Below are 23299 nucleotides of genomic sequence, written 5' to 3'. Positions count from 1 at the left end.
ATAAAACAAAAGATAGATAAGCTTTTTTTATTGATGTCATAATAGTTTATAACTGTGAAATTTTAGTTGTACATTATTGTTTGTCAGTCACCATATACATGTGCCCCCTCACCCCTTGTGCCTTCCCCCCAACCCCCTTCCCCCTGGTAACCACCAAACTGTTCTCTCTGTTCATGTGTTAGTTTTTCTTCCACATATGAGTGAAATCATACAGTGTTTGTCTTTCTGTGTCTGGCTTATTTCACTTAACATAATGCCCTCCAGGTCCATCCATGTTGTTGCCAATAGGACAATTTTGTCTTTTATATGGCTGAGTCATATTCCATTTTATATATATATATATATATATATATATATATATACACATACCACATCTTCTTTATCTAATCATCAGTGGAGGGACACTTGGGTTGCTTCCTCTTCTTGGCTATAGTGAATAATGCTGCAGTGAACATAGGGGCACATAAGCCTCTTTGGATTCTTGATTTCATGTTCTTTGGATAAATACCCAGTAGTGGGATAGCTAGATCATACGGTATTTCTATTTTTAATTTTTTGAGGAATTTCCATACTGTTTTCCATAGAGGCTGCACCAGTTTTCATTCCCACCAGCTGTGTATAAGGGTACCTGTTTCTCCACATCCTCTCCAACATTTGTTATTTTTTGACTTGGTGATTATAGCCATTCTAACGGGTGTAAGGTGATATCTTAGTGTAGTTTTGATTTGCATTTCCCTGATGATTAGTGATGTTGAACATCTTTTCATGTGCCTATTGGCCATCTGTATATCTTCCTTGGAAAAATGTCTGTTCATATCCTTTGCCCATTTTTTGATTGGGTTGTTTGTTTTTTTGTTGTTCAGTTGTGTGAGTTTTTTATATATTATGGAGATTAACCCCTTGTCGGATATATGATTTGCAGATGTTTTCTCCCAGCTGGTGGGTTGTCTTTTCATTTTAATCCTGGTTTCATTTGCCTTGCAGAAGCTAAAAGGTTGATAAGTTCGACTACATAAAAAAAAATGTTTTGTTTGCATGACAAAAAGCACCATATAAAACGTTAAAAGACAGCTGACCAACTGGGAGACATTTTTCACAGCATATACCACAGACAAAAGGATAATATCCTTAATGTATAAAGAACTCTTAGAAATTGAGAAACAAAGGACCAAAACCCAAATAGAGAAATGAAGGGAGACACGGACGGATAAATCACCCCTCCTCCTCCCCAAAAAGACATGAAAATGGCACTCGAAGATACAAAAAACAGTTTTCAAGTCAGGGCCGGCCTGGTGGCACAAGCCGTTAAGTGCGCGCGCTCCACTGCGGCCGGCGACCCAGGGTTCGCCGGTTTGGATCCCGGGCACGCACCAACGCACCGCTTGGCAAGCCATGCTGTGACAGTGTCCCGTATACAGTGGAGGAAGATGGGAATGGATGTTAGCCCAGGGCCAGTCTTCCTCAGCAAAAAGAGGAGGATTGGCAGATGTTAGCTCAGGGCCCATCTTCCTCACGAAAAGAAAAAAGTTGAAAGTCACTCGTGATTAGAGAAATACAAATTAAAACAACACTGAGATACCATTTCTCATCTATCAGTCTGGCAAAAATTTTAAAGTATGATGACACTTCTGTTGGTAAGGTTGTGGAGGAACACTCTTAACATTGCTAGTGGGAATACTGATTGGTACAGTCCTGCAGGAGGAAAATCTGGCTACACCTGACAACACTACACAGGCACTAACCTTTTGACCCAGCAGTCCCACTTCTGGGAATCTACCCTGAAGATATACCTGCAACAGTATGAAAATACATACTGTACAATGTTACTTACTGTAACATTGTTTATAAAAGCAAAATGTTGGAACCAACTTAACTGCGCATGCATAGGAGAGTGGATGAGTTAAGTAGGCACATCTATACAGTAGTATATTGTACAGCTGTAAAAAAGAATGAGGAATCTGAATTTATTTGGAATGATTTCCAGGATATAATATTAACTGAAAAAAAAAAACAATGTAGAAAGAGTCTCTGTAATATGCTACTTTTCATGTAAACAAGAGGATAGAAGAAGATACACATGTATCTGCTCATTTATGCAAAAGAAATACGGAAAAGATAAACCAGAAACTGGTTGGTTACCTACATGGAGTGGGTGGGGAAAGAGTGGAAAGAAGTTAATAAGGATGAGGAGGGATCGACACTTCTTGGAATATGCCCTTTTGTATAGCTTTGACTCTGAGAATCATAGTAGTGTTTTATAAAAATAAGTAAATGATTAAAGTCAAACGATGGAGGAGGCCCAAAATGGAATACAAGTTGGTAACAAATGAACCTAACTGTATTACAGGTGAATAACATGTCAGTTATTAGGTCTTGGGAAAGAAAAGAACTAACCCAAGTAACTTTGGAAGATTGTATTTTGACAGCATATCATAAGACTAAAGTCAAAAAGAACTATATGCAAAAATTGTACTCCAGTTAATATATCTGTTTTTCACAAGGGTATGGGTTAATAGTTCTGTAATTAGTTTATGTGTATACTAAGACTGAACAAGTACGTCAATTTATTATAGATAATGAAAGCCAGATTTATCACTGTTGGAGAAAGAATTACAAATAAGAAAAGGAGGAAAAGTAGAATGAACCTTGAGGTGCTGGGTTGGCATCCGAGGTGTCAGTATGATGGATGGGTTGGTGGATGGATGGGCGGACTTGTGGACAGACCTATGTGTAGTTGTAGGTTATACACATACATGTATTTCCTACCACTGTTCTCTGAGAGGACCTAGGACCCGTGACAGCCCAGTAGCGATGAGCACAGCTAGCGCCCAGATTTGTTTTGTTTTTTTTTTTTTTTTATAATTTTATTTATTTATTTTTTTCCCCCAAAGCCCCAGTAGATAGTTGTATGTCTTAGCTGCACATCCTTCTAGTTGCTGTACGTGGGACACGGCCTCAGCATGGCCGGAGAAGCGGTGCGTCGGTGCGCGCCCGGGATCCGAACCCGGGTCGCCAGCAGCAGAGCGCACGCACTTAACCGCTAAGCCACGGGGCCAGCCCCTGAGATTTGGTTTCTAAATAGCGTTCTCCACTATAAAGCACCAGGGATCCTTGGAGAAAAAGTTGATTCCAGGGCTTAGGCAGAGAAAATGCAAGATAAGCCTAGAATATCTTGTGATATCGGAAAATAAGCAAGTGCTTGAAAAAGGATGGGAGCGTGTGGAAGTGCACAGGAGCCGTCCAGAAGGAGTGCCGGTGGCCAAAGTGGAACAACTTGAGCAACAGAATAAATGGGAGTATTGAATGAAAACCCGTAGAGTAAGGTAAAGTATTGTGATTCCATGCTGGCATAAACAGATAAATAAAGGGGAAGGGGCAGTTCTGCCTTACAGAAGAATTGCAGTTAATTGATAAATGTAGGGCCGGCCCCGTAGCTTAGCGGTTAAGTGTGCGCGCTCCGCTGCTGGCGGCCCGGGTTCGGATCCCGGGTGCGCACCGACGCACTGCTTCTCCCGCCACGCTGAGGCCGCGTCCCACGTACAGCAACTAGAAGGATGTGCACCTATGACATACAACTATGTACTGGGGCTTTGGGGGAAAAAATAAATAAATAAAAAAATTAAGACAGCCATTTAAAAAAAAAATTGATAAATGTAAAGAGAATAAAAGAAATACGGAATCACCATTAGGCAAACAACACAGTAGTAATTGTTGTAGGCAGGATCCACAGATGGATGCTGAAATCAATGGGTGAAAGTTTGTAGAGAAGCAGGATATTAGCATAATCTCAAAGTGTCTCTCCCAAGATTTGTATCAGTTGCAAAGGGAGAAACCCTGCAGACCCCACATGACCAAGTGATTGTGGTTAACATTACCACTAATAAAATGTGTCAACATTATGTACTCCTGATTTGATATCCCCAGGGCACAGCATCACTTCTCTGGTATTCTTGCCAGAGAGGATCAACGTCAGTCTAATCATGAGGAAACTTCAGTCAGACACACATTCTACAAAATCACTGATCATAACTCATCAGAAGTGTTCTGGTCATAAAAGACAAGGGACGGTCACGTGTTGGAGGAAGCTAAGGAAATATGACAGTCAAATAAATGTGGCATCTTGGATTGGTTCCTGAAACAGAAAAAGGATGGTAAGGGAAAAAAACTGGTGAAATTCTAATCATGTCTGTTCAGTTAATAGTAGTATACTCGTGTTAGTTTCCTGGTTTTGAGTGTTGAACTACAGTTATCTAAGTTGTTAACATCAGAGGAATGTGGGTGAAGGATGTCCATGAACTTGATGTACTGTTCATCAGCCTTTAAGTCTAAAAATTATTTCAGAATAAAGCATTTTTAAAAATATAGACATAGATCATTTTCAGTAGTTTTTAACCTATTTACTTTAACATGGAACATTGCGTGGAACAACTTTTTCTTGATATGAAGCTTTTTTATTGCATAAGTACCCTTAGTTATGATAGTTACAACATACCATGGAAAATAACGTTAGTTGCATAGATAGGAAAGCCAAACAATGTCCTCGTGGTGGCAATAATAGCACAACAACTGACTTTTAAAGTTTTTACTGTGTGCCAGGCATTATGCTAAGTACTTTACGTGCATGGTATCTTTCTGTCCTCACGGGATTGCTTCATCACTAGATACCTTTGTCCTTATTTTGTGGATGAGGACGCTGAGGTTTGGAAAGGATAAGTGACTTGCCTAAGGTCAGACATAGTAGCTCCAGGATTTGAACCTAAATTTGCCCAGTTGTGGAGCTCACCGCACTCATCGATAGCTCCCTCCAGATGGGAGGGACGAGCCTGTGTAACCTGTGCACCTGCCACAGCTGAGCAGGTCTGAGAAGCAGCTCTCCATTCTCCAGAGCAGTGCTGTTCAGTAGGAGTACAGTGTGAGTCACATGCAAAATTTTAAATTTTCAAGTAGCTGTATTAACAAGGTAAGAAGAAACAGGTAAATTCAATTTTTTATTACTCTATTCATTTAACCTAATGTATGCAAACTGTTTCAGTATGTAATCAATATAAACATTACTAAGATATTTCATATTATTCTGTATTCATACTAAGTTTGTGGTCTGGTGTGTATTTTACATTTACAGCACATGTCAGTTCTCACTAGCCACATTTCAGGTACTCAGTAGCCACTTGGGGCTAATGGCTACCATATTGAATAGCACAGCCCTGGAATGTGAGATGTGAAAATTGTGATGCACTCTTGGTTCTTACATTCTTCTTCCTTTTTTCACAAATATTTGATAAGTGACTCCTTTGCAAGTGTAAGTTACATCTAAATTTTTTTAGTGTTTTTTTATTGTGGTAAAAAAGATGGTAAATTTTAAGTGTGTTTTAAAATTTACCATCTTAACCATCTTTAAGTGGACAGTTCAGTTTATAACTATCACCATCATCCATCCCCATAATTCTTTTCGTCTGGTAAAACTGAAACTCTATACCCATTAAACAAATAACTCCCCATTTTCCCCTCCCCCAGCCCCTGGCAACCACCATTATACTTACTGTCTTTATGATTATGAATACTTTTTTTTTTGACTACTTTTAAGTACCTCATATAAGTGAAATCATGCAGTGTTTGTCTTTTTGTGACTAGCTTATTTCACTTAGCATAATGTCCTCAAGGTTCATCTGTTGTAGCAATTGTTGTAGTGTACTGCAGAATCTCCTTCCTTTTATTTATTTATTTATTTATTTTTTTGTGAGGAAGATCAGCCCTGAGCTAACATCCATGGCAATCCTCCTCTTTTTGCTGAGGAAGACCAGCTCTGAGCTAACATCCATGCCCATCTTCCTCCACTTTATGTAGGATGCCACCACAGCATGGCCTGACAGGCGGTGCCTTGGTGTGCACCTGGGATTGGAACCTGGGCCACCAGGAGCCGAGTGCGTGCGCACTTAACCACTGCACCACGGGGCCGGCCCCCTCTCCTTCCTTTTAAAGGCTGAATAATATTTCATTGCATGTATATACCACATTTTGCTTATCCATTCATCTGTTGATGGACACTTGGGTGCCTGCACGTTTTAACAATTGTGAATAATGCTGCTATGGACACAGTGTACAATTATCTCTTAGAGACCCTGCTTTCAGTTCTTTGGGGTATATACTTAGAAGTGGAATTTGCTGGATTGTGTGGTAATTCTATTTTTAATTTCTTCAGGAACCACTGTATTATTCTCCACAGTGGCTGCAACATTTTACATTCCCACCAACATTGCACAAGGATTCTAATTTCTCCATATCCTTGCCAACACTTGTTTTCTGTTTTTTCCATAGTAGTCATCCTAATGGGTATGAAATGGTATCTCATTGTGGTTTTGATTTGCATTTCCCTAATGATTAGTGATGTTGAGCATCTCTTCATGTGCTCATTGGCCATTCGTATATCTTCTTTGGAGAAGGATTCAAGTCCTTTGCCGACTTTTGAATCATGTTGCTTGTTGTTGAATTTCAGGAGTTCTTTATATGTTCTGGATATTATTCCGTTATCAGATTTATGATTTGCAAATGTTTTCTCCTAGTCTGAAGGTTGCCTTTTTACTCTGGATGGTATCTCTCTTTTTTCTTTTTTTTTGGTGAAGAAGATTAGCCCTGAGCTAACATCTGTTGCCAGTCCTCCTCTTGTTGCTGAGGAAGATTGACCCTGATCTAACATCCGTGCCCATCTTCCTCTACTTTATATGTGGGTGCCTGCCACAGCATGGCTTGATAAGCAGTGCGTAGGTCCATGCCTGGGATCCAAACCTGTGAACCCTGGGCAACCAAAGCAGAGCGCACAAACTTAACCACTGTGCCACCAGGCCAGCCCCCTGATGGTGTCTCTTGATGCACAAAATTTAAAAATTTTTTTGAAGTCCATTTTGTCTATTTTTTCCTTTATTTTCTCTGCCTTTGGTATCATGTCCAAGAAAGCATTGCCAAATCCAATGTCATGAAGCTTTTGTCCTATGCTTTCTTCTAAGAGTTTTATTGTTTTAAGTCTTACATTTAGGTCTTTGATGCATTTTGAGTTAATTTTTGTATGTGGTGTAAGGTAAGAGTCCAACTTCATCCTTTTGCATGTAGATATTCAGTTTCCCGAATTTGTTTGAAAGACTTTTGTTGAAAAGACTGTCCTTTCCCCATTGAATGGTCTTGGCACCCTTGTCAAAAATCACTTGATCGTATATGTGAGAGTTTATTTCTGGGCTGTCTGTTCTCTTCCCTTGGTCTGTATGTCTCTCTTTATGCCAGTACCACATTGTTTTGATTACTGTAGCTTTGTAGGAAGTTTTGAAATCAGGAAGTATGGGTCCTCCAGCTTTGTTCTTCTTTTTCAAGATTATTTTGGCTAGTCGGGGTCCCTTGAGATTCCGTATGAATTTTAGGATGAGTTTTCTATTTCTGCAAAAAAGATCATTGGGATTTTGATAGAGATTGCATTGAAGGGTCTAAATTTTAATTTGGGAGTAAGAATTGTTTATAACCTCCCAATATCCATTTCAAGATGACTGCTTACATTGCTTATTGGAAACTGTTTACTTACAGCAGTATATTTTTAGGACTAAGGCTGTTAAAGCCAGATTTTCTTATATTTAATCGTCTCTTTTCTCGTGGTGTGTATCTGGGCAACGCCTGATATCACGCCTTTTAATTTTTCTTTGGGGTCAGATAGTACTGGTTTTCAGTCAAATAACTGCATTCATTGTCTAAGAGGAAGGTGTTGCCATCTTGGAAGAGAAGATGGCTGGAAGATGCTATGCAGTGATTGGAGAAAATAAGACTGTGCTGGAACTGTCCGTTGTAAGCAGCCGTGCCCTGCCAGCCAACCTGTTTCTCTTGGAGGAATCAATCTCAGCGGTTATTATCACTTTTAAAAGCAACGGATCAAGCTTCTTTCATTTCTTGTTGGCCTCAGGGTTAGCACTCAATAAATTGCTATGGCTTTTCTGGTGCTCTTAAACTTAACAATAAAATTTTCTCTTTCAGAATTTGGTGTTCACCTGGCAGAGCTGACAGTAGATCCCCAGGGGGCTCTGGCAATTCGTCAGGTAAGTCCAGACTGATTGGCCCAATTTCTAAGTGATTTCACTTTACTTGGTAATGAAACTTTCTTATGGGAAAGAGAAGGAATAAGACCAACTTATAAATAGTTTAGGATTATGTACCAGATTTAGATATACTTCAAATGAATGTATCAGGCTGTGTGTATAGTTTTTATATGTGAATAAAGTCTTTTTCTTGCTGTACTACTTGGCTTATTCTCTTCACAGCTGGCATCAGTCATTTTGAAGCAGTATGTGGAGACTCACTGGTGTGCCCAGTCAGAGAAGTTTAGGCCTCCTGAAACTACAGAAAGGGTAAGGAGAGTTAACTTGATTAGTCTACCTGTAGAGATTGGAGGGGCCATCTTCAGAGGATGGGCTATAACTTTCAGGGACAGCATGGAGCAATCAGAAGACTAGGCAGAAGGGGAGCTTGGTTGGTAGCTGGCATTTTGGGCACCATGCTGTAGATAGGAGAGCTCGAGTGTCAGGTGTTCCGTTCTAGTTCTGCCTTCACTAGCTGTGAGATACTGGAGATGTATTTTAACTTCTAAGCTTTAATTTCCTAAATATCTAACATTAGAATTAAAATTCCAACTTTAAAGAGTTGTTTGAGGATGAAGTGAAATACTGTTTCTACTTAGAACAGTGCTATGCAACCATTCTGGGCCCCCAAGAAATGCTGAGGTGTATGGTCTAGAGCAACGCTGTCTGTTGGAACTTTCCACAGTGTTGGAAGTGTTCTGTATCTGTGCTGTCCAGTTCAGTAGCTGCTAGCCGCATATGAGTGTTGAACACGTAAAATGTGGCTAATGAAACTGAGGAACTGAATTTTTAATTTTAATTAATTTAAATTTAAAAGCTGGTGGCTAGTGTAATGGACAGCATAAGTTTAGTGATCACAGGTGAACTCTGAGTTAATTATTTGTCAGGTTTATATGGTGGAGTTTTTGATAGCTGTGCAGTATCTTGCACAGTTGTTTCCAACCCATAAACTAGATAGGACTCTGCTAGTCACTTATAACCTGGTGTAATGGCAGGTGGGCTTTTTCCTCTGCAGGCAAAAATTGTTATCCGGGAGCTCTTGCCCAACGGGTTGAGAGAATCAATAAGCAAGGTGCGCTCCAGTGTGGCCTATGCAGTGTCTGCCATTGCCCACTGGGACTGGCCTGAAGCCTGGCCCCAACTCTTCAACCTGCTCATGGAGATGTTGGTGAGCGGAGACTTAAATGCAGTCCATGGAGCCATGCGAGTGCTGACAGGTATCAGAAGCCTTATCCCTGGTGTTGGTACTTGGATCCCAAGTAACAGGAATACTTAGAAGCAGCTGTGTGATGGAGTGGCTCTCACCAGTAGGAATTGAAGTTTATAGCTCTCCCTGATGCTACTCCTCCCTCCTAGTTTTTTATCTCTGTGTCTATCCTTCCACTCCATCGACTCTTTCCTGGGAATTAAGTTGGTAGAGTACTTCTACCACTACTAAACCTTACCACTTAAGAATGGAGTAATAGCATCCTGGTTAAGCACTCAGATTTCAGTTCATATTCTGGCTTCACCTTCACCCAAGTTACCTAGTCTCTTGAGCCTGAGTTTCCTTGTATATGAAGTTAAGATAATGGTAGTATCTCCTCAAAGGAGCTTTTCGTGCTTCAAACGAGCTAATCTACATACTGATGTGATGGTAAGCACTCAGTAAATTTTAGTCATTATGATTATCATCGTTATTATATATTATTTTTCTCTGTGGTCTGCTGGCTTACCTGAAATGTGTTCTTACCTAGTTATGAATGCCATTTCTACTCTTTTGGAGTCTCAGTTTACTGAACTTGGCATCTGAGCCCAATTTTAGTAGTCCATGTAATATTGCTGGTAGATAATATCAGTCCTATGTCCAAAAGCAAATCCCTCCTCTCCTTTTGTTTCAAAGCCCCTCTTCCCATGCCCCAGCTGCCTTTTGGAACTACCCACTGTATTCTTATTGATTCTCTGTGACAGGTGCTCAGGGTGTAGAGCAGACTTACCAAAAAGATCAAAATGTTCCTGTCTCAGCTTTTCCCTTGCTTCTCTTGTATGACTCATTATTCAGGTGACTTCACACAACTCTCTCCGTGGAATTAGCCTTTTAGGATTCTTTTTTTACATAAAGCTTTATGGTGCCAGAACATCAGTTAACAGATATGTTTTCTACAAGGAAAGGAAACCTATTCCTTCTAGTCTTTCAACACCAAATTCAGCTTCTTTTTGAAAAACGTGGAGGAAAAGCTGGTTGTACATTTACTGTAGTTGGGATGGGAAGAGCCTTCATTGTGCCTGCCTGAGGAAATCACTGTTGGTGAGGTCACTTTTCTGTCAGCCACAGGGAAAGAACTGGGGGGACGTGTGTCTCCTTTTGTGATGGAGTCAGCAGACTTGGAATGTCAGCCGCCAACCTCCATTCCCAAATAGCTGCTCTACACATTTTCAAAGGAGGGTAGATTGTACTCTGACAACAGCAATTCAAGAATGCACGAAGATAGCAGGACACTGATGTATGGACAGAGGCCCAGTAGGAGCATGGGACTGATTCTCTTCAGGTTTTTTAAGATAGCGAATCAGTCTCACTTTAATAAGGCTTCCCATTAAACTTATCTGTTTATCAAGGAAAATGAAGTAAGGCTAATGGTGTGAAGGAGATGCAGACATAGCAGCTAAGGCTGAAATGTTGATCAAAAGCTACAGTGTTTTCTTCAATCTCAAAGATGTTTGGAGATTGAGATGTTGCTGGTGTCTCAAGCTTTTTCTGATTTGCTGAGTGACCTCAGAGAACTTATTTTGGACTTAAGCGTGTGAAGTGTTAATATACTGAGACTGCCTGGAGTGATTATAGGAGAGTGGAAAATGTGTTAAAACTTATGAGAGTAAAATTAAATGATACTACATTTTCCATAAAACTTAGTTTCATTAATATGCCATCCATCACATTTCTTTGGACTAATTTCCTTGGATTTCTAAACAAAATAGAACACTTACTCACTGTTCACAGTTAAGAATTTATTCTTCAGGAGGAAACCACAGCTGGTAAAGAAGACTCAGCCTCGGCTCTTTGGTCTTCATTTGACTTCTGGTGATTGATATGCCGAGATTTGCAGGGGTTATTAAACTTGAAACTGCCAACTTGCACTTCTAGCCTCCTGAAATACGTCCCAGTTGATTAGCTCCATTTTTAGTGATAATGTGGAAGAGCCAGGAAGATCAACAGACGTTGGACTCAAGGGCTTCTATTCCACGAAAAGTCCAGGGCCCTTGGTGCTGTCTCAGTGCCTTGTGAGAGTGTTTCTGGAAGTGAAGGGAACGGTATGGCCCATATTTCCCTCACCTTCTTCTAGTCTCATTCCACGTGTAGGTTGCTTTTTCCACGTTCGTATGGTAGAAATCCCTTTGTGCCTCTGACTTCTGGGTCAGTGAATGTCACTCACTAGGAAGAGTAACATGCAGGACGGCCTTAAATCTAGTGAGTCTGCACATGTTTTATTACGTCTTATCACAACAGCTTGCCAAGGGAGAGTCACATGTGGAACCAAAGGTAAGAGACCTCAAAGTGCCTCTGAATGTTGACGTGGGCACAAACTAGATTAATACAGAATTTTCCTAAGGCAACCTCACAAGGACTTTTACGCAGCTCTGTTACAGATTTTCTTTCAATATTTGTATAAAGATTTGCTTTCCTAATCTCCTGTATTTTCCTCTGTCTCCATATTGTTCTCTTTCCGCTTCTAACAAATAATCAGGAACTCTTGCTACTTGTCCTTCCATAGGACAAGGCAGCCAGGCCACTGGCTTTACGTGGGTGCTTTCTATTTGGGAACTGCCACCTAGAAGCAGTTTGAGAAGTTTCATGCTTCATGTCTTTTTTTTTTTTTTTTTTTTTTGAGGAAGATAAGCCCTGAGCTAACATCTGTTGCCAATCCTCCTCTTTTTGCTGAGGAAGTTTGGCCCTGTGTGCCCATCTTCCTCTACTTTATAGAGGACGCCTGCCACAGCATGGCTTGACAAGTGGTGTGTCCGTCCGCACCCTGGATCCGAACCTGTGAACCCCGAGCCGCTGAAGCGGAGTCTGTGAACTTAACCGCTATGCCACCGGGCTGGCCCCGCACTTCATGTCTTTATAAAGCAAGATTTCATTTACAGTACTGCTTTTTTCTTTGTAGAATTCACTCGGGAAGTAACAGACACACAGATGCCACTAGTTGCTCCTGTCATTCTCCCAGAGATGTATAAGATCTTCACTATGGCCGAGGTACGCAGTCTTGGACCCCGGATCACAGTGAATGAGAGTTGCTTGGGCTCTGGTTGGCCCCTCCTGTTGGGGGGCGGGGGTGGGGGCGGGGGCAGACTGTTGTGTTGCTGCTGGCTCATACCTGAAGGTATGATCTGAATCTGGATGAACCCTAGGCCTTTCACTTAGGGCTACCAGGGCAAGCCTTTGACAGAAGAGTAGTGTAGCTACAGCATTTCTTCACATGTCTCATACTTCCTGACACCCTGGAACCCCTAAGTACCTAGTGCCTTGTGCTACCTCTGCCCTCTCCTGGAGGCACCCCATCTAAGCTTGCTCCCCTCGGCTCAGTATTTGAAATCAACCTATCACTGCATAGCACATAATAGGCCCTTAATATACTGTATATGTATTTGACTAATGTGTATATGAATGGTAGCTTATTCACAATACTATGTGAGTGCCTGGTGGGTAATGTTTTCACTTCCTGACTACTCTCTGCCCCCAGCCAAGGGTCTGCGTTTTGAAAGAAATACATTGGCCGTGTTGGGATTTCAGGCAGTACTCAACCTAATATTTTTAGTCAGATCGGCCCACCGAGGCCTATGTATAAGGCTAATTCCAGTAAGTTCTAACATTCTGCTGCCTTTCATTCTCTGAATGACAAAAGAAGTCTGTCTCCTGGACGGGGGTGGATGACATTTCCCGTCTCTCTAGGGAATCCACTCCCACGTCAGGACTCCTCAAGTAGTCACAGTTTTTCTCCTAGTCACAGACATGCACGTATACACACACTATCTCATGGCTATGCTATAACTTTTTCCCCAGGTGTATGGTATTCGAACCCGTTCCCGAGCTGTGGAGATTTTTACCACTTGTGCCCATATGATCTGTAACATGGAGGAACTGGAAAGAGTAAGTGAGCCTTTGGGTCAGTAACAAACTTCATGCTTTAAAGTCTTCATTAATGCCTTCTATTGTAGGCAAGGCAGTGACTCATTTCATTACAGCGGTACCAGGAGGCACACTAACCAGTGTTGTGGATATGTTTAAAATTTTGATTAAATTTTTCATTTGTATGTAGCTTAGTTTCCTTTTGTTTGAGCCTTTTTTCTTCTAAAATTTTCTCCCGCATCCTTTTCATACCAGTCATCACCCAGAATTTTAGCACTCTTTTGTGGCCCTCTCATGGGAAACAAAGCTACCTGAAAAACCCTGATCCCTGTGATTCAGAAGCCGTTTTGAAAAGTTGGTCTTAAAGAACAACTTTTCAGAAGGCCATAGTGAGGAACTGCAGATGTTAGATCAGGAAACATGAAATCTGAGGCATACCTCCAGCGATTTTATAGCTACACCCTCTGTTGGAACCTGAGCCTGAAGAGATCTTCAGATGCCTCAGATCTTGGTGTGTGATATGTGTGTTGAAGCCGCTGATGAGAGGTGTGTCCGTTGTTGACTGTGGTTTCTATTGTCAGGGTGCAGCCAAGGTCCTGATCTTCCCTGTGGTGCAGCAGTTCACAGAGGCCTTTGTTCAGGCCCTCCAGATACCAGATGGCCCCACGTCTGACAGTGGCTTTAAGATGGAAGTCCTAAAGGTAAACAGTTACTGCCATGGAGATACTTGGAGTTTGAGCGGGTGGTCTGAAATCATTGATTTTTCTCCTATATTACTTGTACCTCTTGGGTCTTTTTCTCTTTAACTTCTCAGGCAGTGACAGCCCTGGTGAAAAACTTCCCCAAGCACATGGTGTCCTCCATGCAGCAGATTCTGCCTATTGTTTGGAACACCCTAACTGAGAGTGCAGCTTTATATCCTTTCTGGAAAGCTTAAGGGACCTGCTACCGCCATAGTTGGGAATCTAGCATTGGGTCTTGCATTCATGTGGTTCCACTTTTTTAGAGGAGTTTTTTGAAGTACCTGCTCTTGGTGTAGGAATGTATACCATTCCCTTGTATGTATAAAGCAGACTCCAAATTCTGTTTCTTTACTCTTCATCATACTTATGTGAGGACAGAAGTAAATTACACAGAGGAAGTAGAAGATCCTGTGGATTCTGATGGTATGTAGTTTATCTGATCTTAACGGAGATACCACGTACTGAGAAAAGGGATCTAGGAAAAGAAAAAGCCAGAGAGAGAAAAAAGCAGTAACTTAGAGGCTTCACTCTCTTAAGTGAGTTTTCTAATTGAGTTTCCTTTCAGCATATTGGATGTGGGGAAATAAGAAATTGAAAATCTTTAATCTGTTCCTCATATGCATTTGCATAAATCTCATAAAATCATAGAATTTCTGAGTTGGAAGAGATACCTTAAAGGCCATCTAATCCAGGTTACTTCTGGCATTTTGTCTCTTTTAATTTGGGAGTCCCAGATGATGATACTTTCCTTTCTGTTTTAATGTTTTTAAGTATTGCAGATCAAAAATAGACATACTGGGCCTGGCCTGGTGGCATAGTGATTAAGTTCACACACTCTGCTTCGGCGGCCTGGGATTCACGGGTTTGATTCCCTGGTACAGACCCATGCACTGGCTTATCAAGCCATGCTGTGGCAGGCGTCCCACATATAAAGTAGAGGAAGATGGGCACAGATGTTAGCCCAGGGCCAATCTTCCTCAGCAAAAAAGAGGAGGATTGGGGCCAGCCCAGTAGCGCAAGCAGTTAAGTGCACGCGCTCTGCTGTGGCGGCCCGGGGTTCGCTGGTTCGGATCCCAGGCGCACACCGACGCACTGCTTGGCAAGCCATGCTGTGGCAGCGTCCCATATAAAGTGGAGGAAAATGGGCACAGATGTTAGCCCAGGGCCAGTCTTCCTCAGCAAAAAAAGAGGAGGATTGGCAGATGTTAGCACAGGGCTGATCTCCTCACGAAAAAAAAAGAGGAGGATTGGCAACAGATATTAGCTCAGGGCTAATCTTCCTCACCAAAAAAAAAAAAAATAAATAAGTAGACATACTGGAAAATGTATTCAGTGTTTCTGATTCCTTTACTTGAAAAATCATAGTATTTAATATCCTCAGAGTTCCTTTCTTTGACTCCTCAGCCCCCTCTTCGATTCCCTTGGGAATAATAATTAGCAAGTACTTTAAATACTCATTAATTTACGAAGACACTGTAGTTTGTTTTTAGCATACATGCTTTTCTTTTGCTTTCATGTCATTAAAATCTTCTTTTGTGTATTTCCTGTAGGTGAAGTCCTGGGCTTTGAAAATCTTGTCTTCAGCATTTTTGAATTTGTCCATGCTCTACTAGAAAATAGCAAATTCAAAAGCACTGTTAAGAAAGCCTTGCCTGAGTTGATTTACTATATTATCCTGTACATGCAAATCACTGAGGAACAGGTAAATGATTTTTGGGAGGCAGTCACTAGCTCGTATTTGGAGAGTGCAACTTGAAGGCGAGATCTAGGTCAAGTGAACAATTTATTTCTAAAAGTAGACACTAGAAGAATGACTTCATGTGAAGCTCTAGGAAAGCGTTGATGTCATTTTATTGCCAAATCCCTGAGTGTCCGAGTTTTATCAACCCCTTTAGTAGGTAATTGGGCTTTCAGAATACCTGTACATTTACCTACACGGGACCACTAACCAAAGACCCTGGTATCTAGAAGAAACCTGTTCCTTCTCTATAAATAGTGAAATATAAAGATTAGATCATTAGCCTGGTTGGTGGATCATTAGACCAGAATAGAGCATTAAAAAAACAGATAATACCTCTCTTATATAAACAGCATAGGAATGGACATAATTTTCATATTAAATATCCCATCAGATCTAATATGTTTAGAAAATTGATCTATCAAAGAACAACATTGATTAACGGTAGCAGAGAACTAGTAATCGGTCAAATTCTAAAGTAGTGTCTGCTAGAGAGCGCTAGCCTTTGCTACTTACCTTGATAAAGGGTTTCCTTCTCTATATTAAAAAGAAAAGGCTTTTGAGGCAAGAGTTTTGTTCAAGTTAAAAACAGCAAGTCAAAGTCTTCTGTGTTAATAGATGATGGAAAAAAGGAACATATGAACCAGATTGGCAGCCTCACAGAGACCTAACTTCATCTTCCTTTCAGATTAAAGTATGGACGGCCAACCCCCAACAGTTTGTAGAAGATGAAGATGACGACACTTTCTCCTACACTGTTAGGATTGCAGCTCAAGACCTCGTGCTGGTAAGAGGGTTACCTGATACTCTAGCCAAGTCATCCTCATCAGTCTCTTGAGCTTTTCTTTTTTCTGACATCTGACCCAAGCTGAGCAGTGTTGTTGGGTGACTTGATCTCAGACCTTTTGGAGGATAACGAGAGCATCTCAAATGAAGTTTGAGACTCAGAAATTCCAAAGTCATTGCTAACTGGTTCTGATTTACAAGTAAATATTAAATGTAAAAACTGTAGATGTAGATGTAAAAAAGTGCATAGGATAAAGTGTTCCAATGAATAAGGGTAGTTGAGTCAGGAACATTTCAGTTTAATCCACCCTTCAGCAAGAATCTATAGCACAAACCAGAGGTTGACAAACTTAAAAAAAAATTAGATTGCTGAGAGATGAACATCCAGATATCTGCTCCTGTTTTCTTTGGCCCTGACTAGAATGTGGAACTGTCTCTATGACAGTAGAGCTCTATGAAGTTCTATGAAGAAGCTGCCATTTGCTGCCTGTTGGCTGGGAGGTTTGTTCTCAATATTGGTAAATATTCTCATTATCCTCTGGTATTTCTAAGGCACCTGTGAAAGATCACACTGTTTCAATTAAGAGATTAGCCTTTTTTTCCCACAGTCAGGCTCCCAGAGAATGAATATCTAGTCTGTTGTTATCCAAAGCTGAATCTGTCATTGCTCACTTTCACTCTGCTGAATATTAGCCAAAAGGAGCTGAACGTTTTGTTAGCTTTATAAGGCCTGGGCGCTGCAGAAGTATAGATATTACTTTAATTTCATTAGAGACCCTGAGCTCTAACAGGGATCATATTTTTAATACACCTAATCAGGGCTTAGCATATGTGTGTGAAAGAGTTTGAACCATCCAGTTTGCAATTAAATTTGCAATTTGCCATTAAAAGGGGATTAATTTGCACAAATAGATTTATTAGCCCCCCTCCTCTCTCCCTAGGCTGTGGCCACTGATTTCCAGAATGAGAGTGCAGCAGCCCTGGCTGCTGCAGCCACTCGGCATTTGCAAGAAGCTGAGCAAAACAAAAACAGCGGCACTGAACATTGGTAAGAGTGAGCAGCAGATGCGTAACTTAGGGACGTGTTCTGGGCATCAGATCTGAGGCAAACAAATCCATGCTTTGGATCATCTGTTTTAAAAAGTTCTTCCCAACCTTAAAATAATTGGTTAGGATGCTTTTGTTTTACCCCTTTTAGCCTTGAAAGGAAGGACTTTTACTTTGTTTTTAATTAGAAAAATCTGTTAGTAAATTTCACTATTTTTAGCTATAGGTTTAGATTGGAAGGGCAGATAAATGACCCTTTGGGTCAGATTGTGCTGGAACACCCTTTGCTGGATCTTCTGCCATCAAATGTTTATCTTTCTGGCAGTGTAGTTTGTTTTCCCAGGCTGTGGTGTCCCTCCCTTTCGCAGGTGGAAGATCCATGAGGCGTGCATGCTTGCCCTAGGCTCAGTGAAGTCCATCATCACTGACAGTGTGAAAAACGGCAGGATCCATTTTGACATGCATGGGTTCCTGACCAATGTCATCCTTGCAGACCTCAACCTCTCAGGTATGTTTCAGCACAATGCCAGACTTCTGGAAGATCTTTAGACCTGTCATCAACTGAGCTATATTGTTCACTTAGATAGTTAGCCAGGTATTCACATGTCCTGTGGGTGAGAATTCTTCTTTCCACCCTAGAGCTTGAGCTCATCTGAACCTCTAAAACAGCCCGGAGACCTTGTCTCTTAGCAGGTGAAGCTTGAGCCTAATGTTGCCTCATTTATATCTTCCATGCTGTTCACATTTCCTCCCAAATCGGCACTCCCATTCATGGCTGTTTGTGGTGTTTGAATAGAATGCAAAACCGGTTGCTGTACCTTGAGAACTCTGGCTTCAGTTCTGCAGTCGTTATTACGTCCGCCCTTGGGCAGTCTGTGTCATGCTCATTCTTCCTGTTTATTTCCTGTCATTTTTCTCAAACTTTATTCTTGGCCGATATTGAGATAATTAAAATGTTCCATTCTCATGTCCATGTTAGGTGCTTGCCTTTGGAAGGAAAAAAAAAGGAGGCTTTGCTGTATTAGACTGATTTCTCCAGCGGTGCAGGGCAGTAGCCGAGAATCTGTCATCTCTCTACATGACATTTTCTGCTGCATTGCTTTTGCCCATGCCATGCCTTTTTCTCATCCCGAGAGCCAGACCTCCATTACAAAATGCTGTATTTGCTTCCTCTCTGAGTACTGAAATCATGGGACATTTGATGGTCATTGTGTGCTCCGTTCTCAATCTATTCACCTGCCTCTCCTTCATAGGATAGCCCTTTCATCGCTTAAGCCATTCGAAAACATTCTTCTCTGACTGTCAATGGGTAATCTGTTATAGATGTCTCACTCCATCACTTCCATTCTCTGAATCACAGAATTAAAGTGGTTGAGCATGCAGAGCTCAGATCTATTGGGAGTATCCTTTTTCACTCTGAGCTTATCATATGCTGCATTGTATTACGGTTGATAAATATGTGTTCTTTCTCCTACGAGAATGTAAAGTCTTTGAGAGTAGAAATCATGTCCATACATCTTTTTATCCCACAATGCCTTGCATGTAATAGGCATTCCATATTTACGTGTTAAATGAAAGTGTTGGAATTTCTCACAGCTATCAACATATTTTTGTAGGATTTGCCCTAGCAAAGAATCTTAAAATTCATGGAGATTTGAGAATATTTAGTATTGACTAGGAAAAAGTTTTAATATATAGCATTTATTATCCTGCCTATAGCTAAAAGCTTTTCTACATCAGCCATTTTCAAAGTTTTTAGTCTCAGGATCTCTGTATACTCTTACATTTTTCAATGATCCCACATAGTTTTTTCTGTGAGTTTTATGTAACAATATTTAACATTAGAAATTAAAACTGAGAAGTTTTTAAAATAGAAGTGCAAGCATATGTTCCTTTAGCTGTCAGAGTCATGGTGTTGTGCGTCATGTAACCTCTGGAAAACTCCACTGTATGCTCAAGAAAGAATGAGAGTGAAAAAGACAAATCAGGTCTTGGTGTTACTGTGAAAATAGTTGACTGGCGCAGTTTGTTAGGTTCTGTTCAAGAGTTCCCATCAACTGAATGTTCACTGTACAAGTAACTAAGTTAGGCCCTCCGACAAGCTGAATAAGTATAGTCTCTGTCATCAAGCAGCTTAGAGTAGTCAGTGGGTAGTAATCCTTACACCAGTGGCTGGAGTATCAAACAAAATATATAACATGTAAGAGAGCTAAAGACATAGGGTTACAGTGGCACAGAGATAGTGAGGGTTACTTCAGCCCAAGGAATCAGTTAGGCAGTGCAAGGCGAGTTGCATTAGTTGGCTTATAAACAAAGCAGAGAGATGGCAGAGTAAGGTGTGAGTTGCTGGGGAGGAGTGTGTGCCTGAGTTTAGAAGGCAAAAAGGGAAATCATAGGTAACGCTAGAGCCACTGGTCTCAGGGGGCCTTGAATGCCATGCTGATTAAGGTGGTCTTTATTTGGTAGAATGTCAACCTCATTGACAGATTTTAAATAAAAGAATGACAGAGCTGTAATTTGTAATGTTCCAGTAGCGGTCCAAGAGTAGGGGAAAACTGGCAGTGAAGACATTTAGAGGACTAATAAATGCTGTATGTAAGCAATAATGAGAGCTGGGGGTGGTAAGTCTTTTGAGTCTAAGAATATTCAAGATGTACTCTGCACATAGTGAGAAGTGCAATTAGGAAAATGATTCTGTACCGTAAGTAACACATTTACTTGGATCTTATAAGATCATGCATTTTCTCTCACTTAGGTTGTATGCATTGCGTAGTGTCCAGTTATTGTGACAGGTGGAAGAATGGAGGAGGGAAAGGGGAAGGGCAAGTAACAGGGACTTTTATTGCCAGTGTCTAATTGCCTGCTCTTTCTCTCAGTTTCTCCATTCCTCTTGGGCCGGGCACTTTGGGCTGCCAGTCGGTTCACTGTTGCTATGTCCCCTGAATTGATCCAGCAGTTCCTGCAGGCAACAGTTAGTGGTCTTCATGAGACACAGCCCCCGTCAGTTCGCATTTCTGCTGTGAGAGCCATCTGGGGGTGAGTATGCCCCTTAGGGCAATAAGAACTATTTAAGAGATCACTCAGAGTGGGATTCCCCTCAGTGGTTGTCCAGTGGGTTGTGCTGTGTGGAAGCTTCTGATGAAGACCTACAGAATGAATGTTGGAAAGGCAAGGAAAAAACCCATACCAGGAATGTGGCTTCTGTGAGTCCCAGAAACATCGTGTTCCCTTTAAATTCACTCCAGCTCCAGAGTCATCTAGACCCACTCCCTTTCTAACAAAGGCGAAAAATCTGAGGCTCCGAGAGATAACTTGCATAGGGTTGCACAGTGATAAATTACAGAAACAGAATTAGAGCCCAGGGCCCAGGTCGTTTTGTTGATTGATTGCCTCTGTATTAGAAACCAAATTTAGGATAATGTAGCTTGGAAACACTGCTTATTTTTTCCCAATTTTACCTCTGTTTTTCCCAGCTAGGTTACTGGTGGCTCATCTGGTCATTTATTTATAGTCCCACCAAGACCAGAGGGAGCATTGTTGTTTTAAGGAGTATTTTTAAGTCCAAACTTAAGAGTCTCAAATCTTAAAAACTACCTAAAATCCTAAAAGTGAAATTCACCTTCCGCCTGCCTGTGTCTTCCTACCTTTTGAAGCAGAGATTGAGATGGTGCGTTATTATGTATGTCTTTAGGAAGCATTGAGGAGGAGTGATGTCAGCAAGATGGCTGAATAAGACATCCCTCACTCGTATCCCTCCCTCAGCAACAATAATTTGGCATCCATCCACAGACAGAAGTGCCTTTGTGGGACCTGTGAGACCCAGGTAGGAAATTGTGAAACCCTGGTGCAGTCCAAGAACAAGGAGAGCCGTTTTGAGAAGACAGGCCCTCCCCCAGTGGCTGACTCACTGATCGTGGTCCTGGCTAAAGCCCTGGACACAACCCCACACCCCTGAGGACTTGACCACATCCCCATTTGGCTTGGGTTCTGTCACCAGCACCATAAAGCAAGGGACCCTGGAGGATCTTACCCACCTTTGTGTTGGATAATAGGAATATAGACCTCGGTCCCAGCTGTGAATCCAGAAGTGGCCCGTGAACTGGCTCACAGCCATCTTGGCTGTGGTCCAGGAGCCTCTAGAGAACACTGATTTAGAAATCACCCATGGACGAGAGAGCTTTTGTGGAGTCTAGGGTTCAGTGGAGAATTCCAGCATACCGTTAGAGAAGAAAATCCAATATGGGGCACTTTGAAGAGGTCAATCAGTAAAGAGCGGAGGAGGTGACTACTACTTCAAATGTGAAGATGGCAATGCAAGACTTCAAGGAACATGAAAAATCAAGGACACGTGACACCACAAAAAGGAACACAGTGATTTTCCAGTAACCAACCCCAAAGACATGGAGATCTATGGCTTACCTGATGAAGAGATGAAAAAGCTGCTTTAACAATAGTAGTTAACGGGCCGGCCCTGTGGCTTGGTGGTTAAGTGCGCGCGCTGCGATGCTGGTGGCCCGGGTTCGGATCCCGGGTGCGCATCGAGGCACCACTTCTCCGTTCATCCTGAGGCCGAGTCCCACATACAGCAACTAGAAGGATGTGCAGCTACGACACACAACTATCCACTGGGGCTTTGGGGGGAAAAATAAAATAAATAAAATCTTTAAAAAAAAAAAAAAAAAACAATAGTAGTTAACACAGCAGGGTACTGGGACAAAAACAGACACACAGGTGAATGGAACAGAATGGAAAGCCCAGAAATAAAACCTCACATCTGCGGGCAGCTAATCTTTGACAAAGGAGCTAAGAACATAGAATGGAGAAAAGAAAGTCTCTTCAATAAATGGTGCTGGGAAAACTGGACAGCCACTTGCAAAAGAATGAAAGTAGACCATCTTCTTTGACCATACACAAAAATTAACTCAAAATGGGTCAAAGACCTGAAACGCCTGGAGGAAAGTATAGGTAGTACACTATTTGTCATCGGCCATAAAGGGATCTTTTTGTATTCCATGTCTACTCAGACAAGGGAAACAAAAGAAAAAATAAACAAGTGGGACTTCATCAGATTAAAGAGCTTCTACAAGGCAAGTGAAACCGGGATGAAAATGAATAGGCAGCCCACCAACTGGGAAAAAATATTTGCAAACCACGTATCTGACAAGGGATTAATCTCCATAATATATAAAGAACTCACACAACTGAATAACAAAAAGACAAACTCAATCAAAAAATGGGCCGAGGAAATGAACAGACACTTCTCCAAAGAAGATATACAGATAGCCAACAGGCACATGAAAAGATGCTCAACATCACTAATCATCAGGGAAATGGAAATCAAAACCACACTAAGATATCATCTTACACCCGTTAGAATGGCTATAATCACCAAGACAAAAAACAACAAATGTTGGAGAGGATATGGAGAAACAAGGAACCCTCATACACACACAGCTGGTGGGAATGCAAACTGGTGCAGTCTATATGGAAAACGGTGTGGAGATTCCTCAAAGAATTAAAAATAGAAATACCCTGTGATCCATCTATCCCACTACTGGGAATCTATCCAACGAACCTGAAATCAACAATCCAGAAAGGCTTATGTGCCCCTATGTTCATTGCAGCATTATTCACTATAGCCAAGAAGTGGAAGCAACCCAAGTGTCTCTTGACTGATGATTGGATCAAGATGATGTGGTGTATATATATACAGTGGAATACTACTCAGCCATAAAAAAAGACAAAATCGTTCCATTTGCAACAACATGGATGG

At 41.4% G+C, this 23299-nt stretch overlaps 1 protein-coding gene across 2 annotated transcripts in view; it reads left to right on the top strand.

The window, feature by feature from the left end:
* IPO9 (importin 9) overlaps positions 1–23299 on the top strand; it is a 43465-nt gene that overhangs the window by 8009 nt on the left and 12157 nt on the right. For both annotated transcript variants that reach the window (XM_087424290.1, XM_087424291.1), the window contains exons 2-14: positions 8008–8069; positions 8292–8378; positions 9124–9325; positions 12251–12339; positions 13147–13233; positions 13794–13913; positions 14027–14127; positions 14320–14378; positions 15506–15657; positions 16382–16480; positions 17421–17527; positions 17895–18034; positions 20403–20562. In XM_087424290.1, the coding sequence (XP_087280416.1) occupies positions 8008–8069; positions 8292–8378; positions 9124–9325; positions 12251–12339; positions 13147–13233; positions 13794–13913; positions 14027–14127; positions 14320–14378; positions 15506–15657; positions 16382–16480; positions 17421–17527; positions 17895–18034; positions 20403–20562 (1465 nt within the window). The remainder of the gene's footprint in view (positions 1–8007; positions 8070–8291; positions 8379–9123; positions 9326–12250; positions 12340–13146; positions 13234–13793; positions 13914–14026; positions 14128–14319; positions 14379–15505; positions 15658–16381; positions 16481–17420; positions 17528–17894; positions 18035–20402; positions 20563–23299) is intronic.

Source organism: Ceratotherium simum, chromosome 36 (genome assembly GCF_057802395.1).
Source record: "Ceratotherium simum simum isolate JZ-2026a chromosome 36, ASM5780239v1, whole genome shotgun sequence".
In the NCBI taxonomy this organism is placed as follows: Eukaryota; Metazoa; Chordata; class Mammalia; order Perissodactyla; family Rhinocerotidae; genus Ceratotherium; species Ceratotherium simum.
This window is presented reverse-complemented; position numbering and strand designations above follow the sequence as displayed.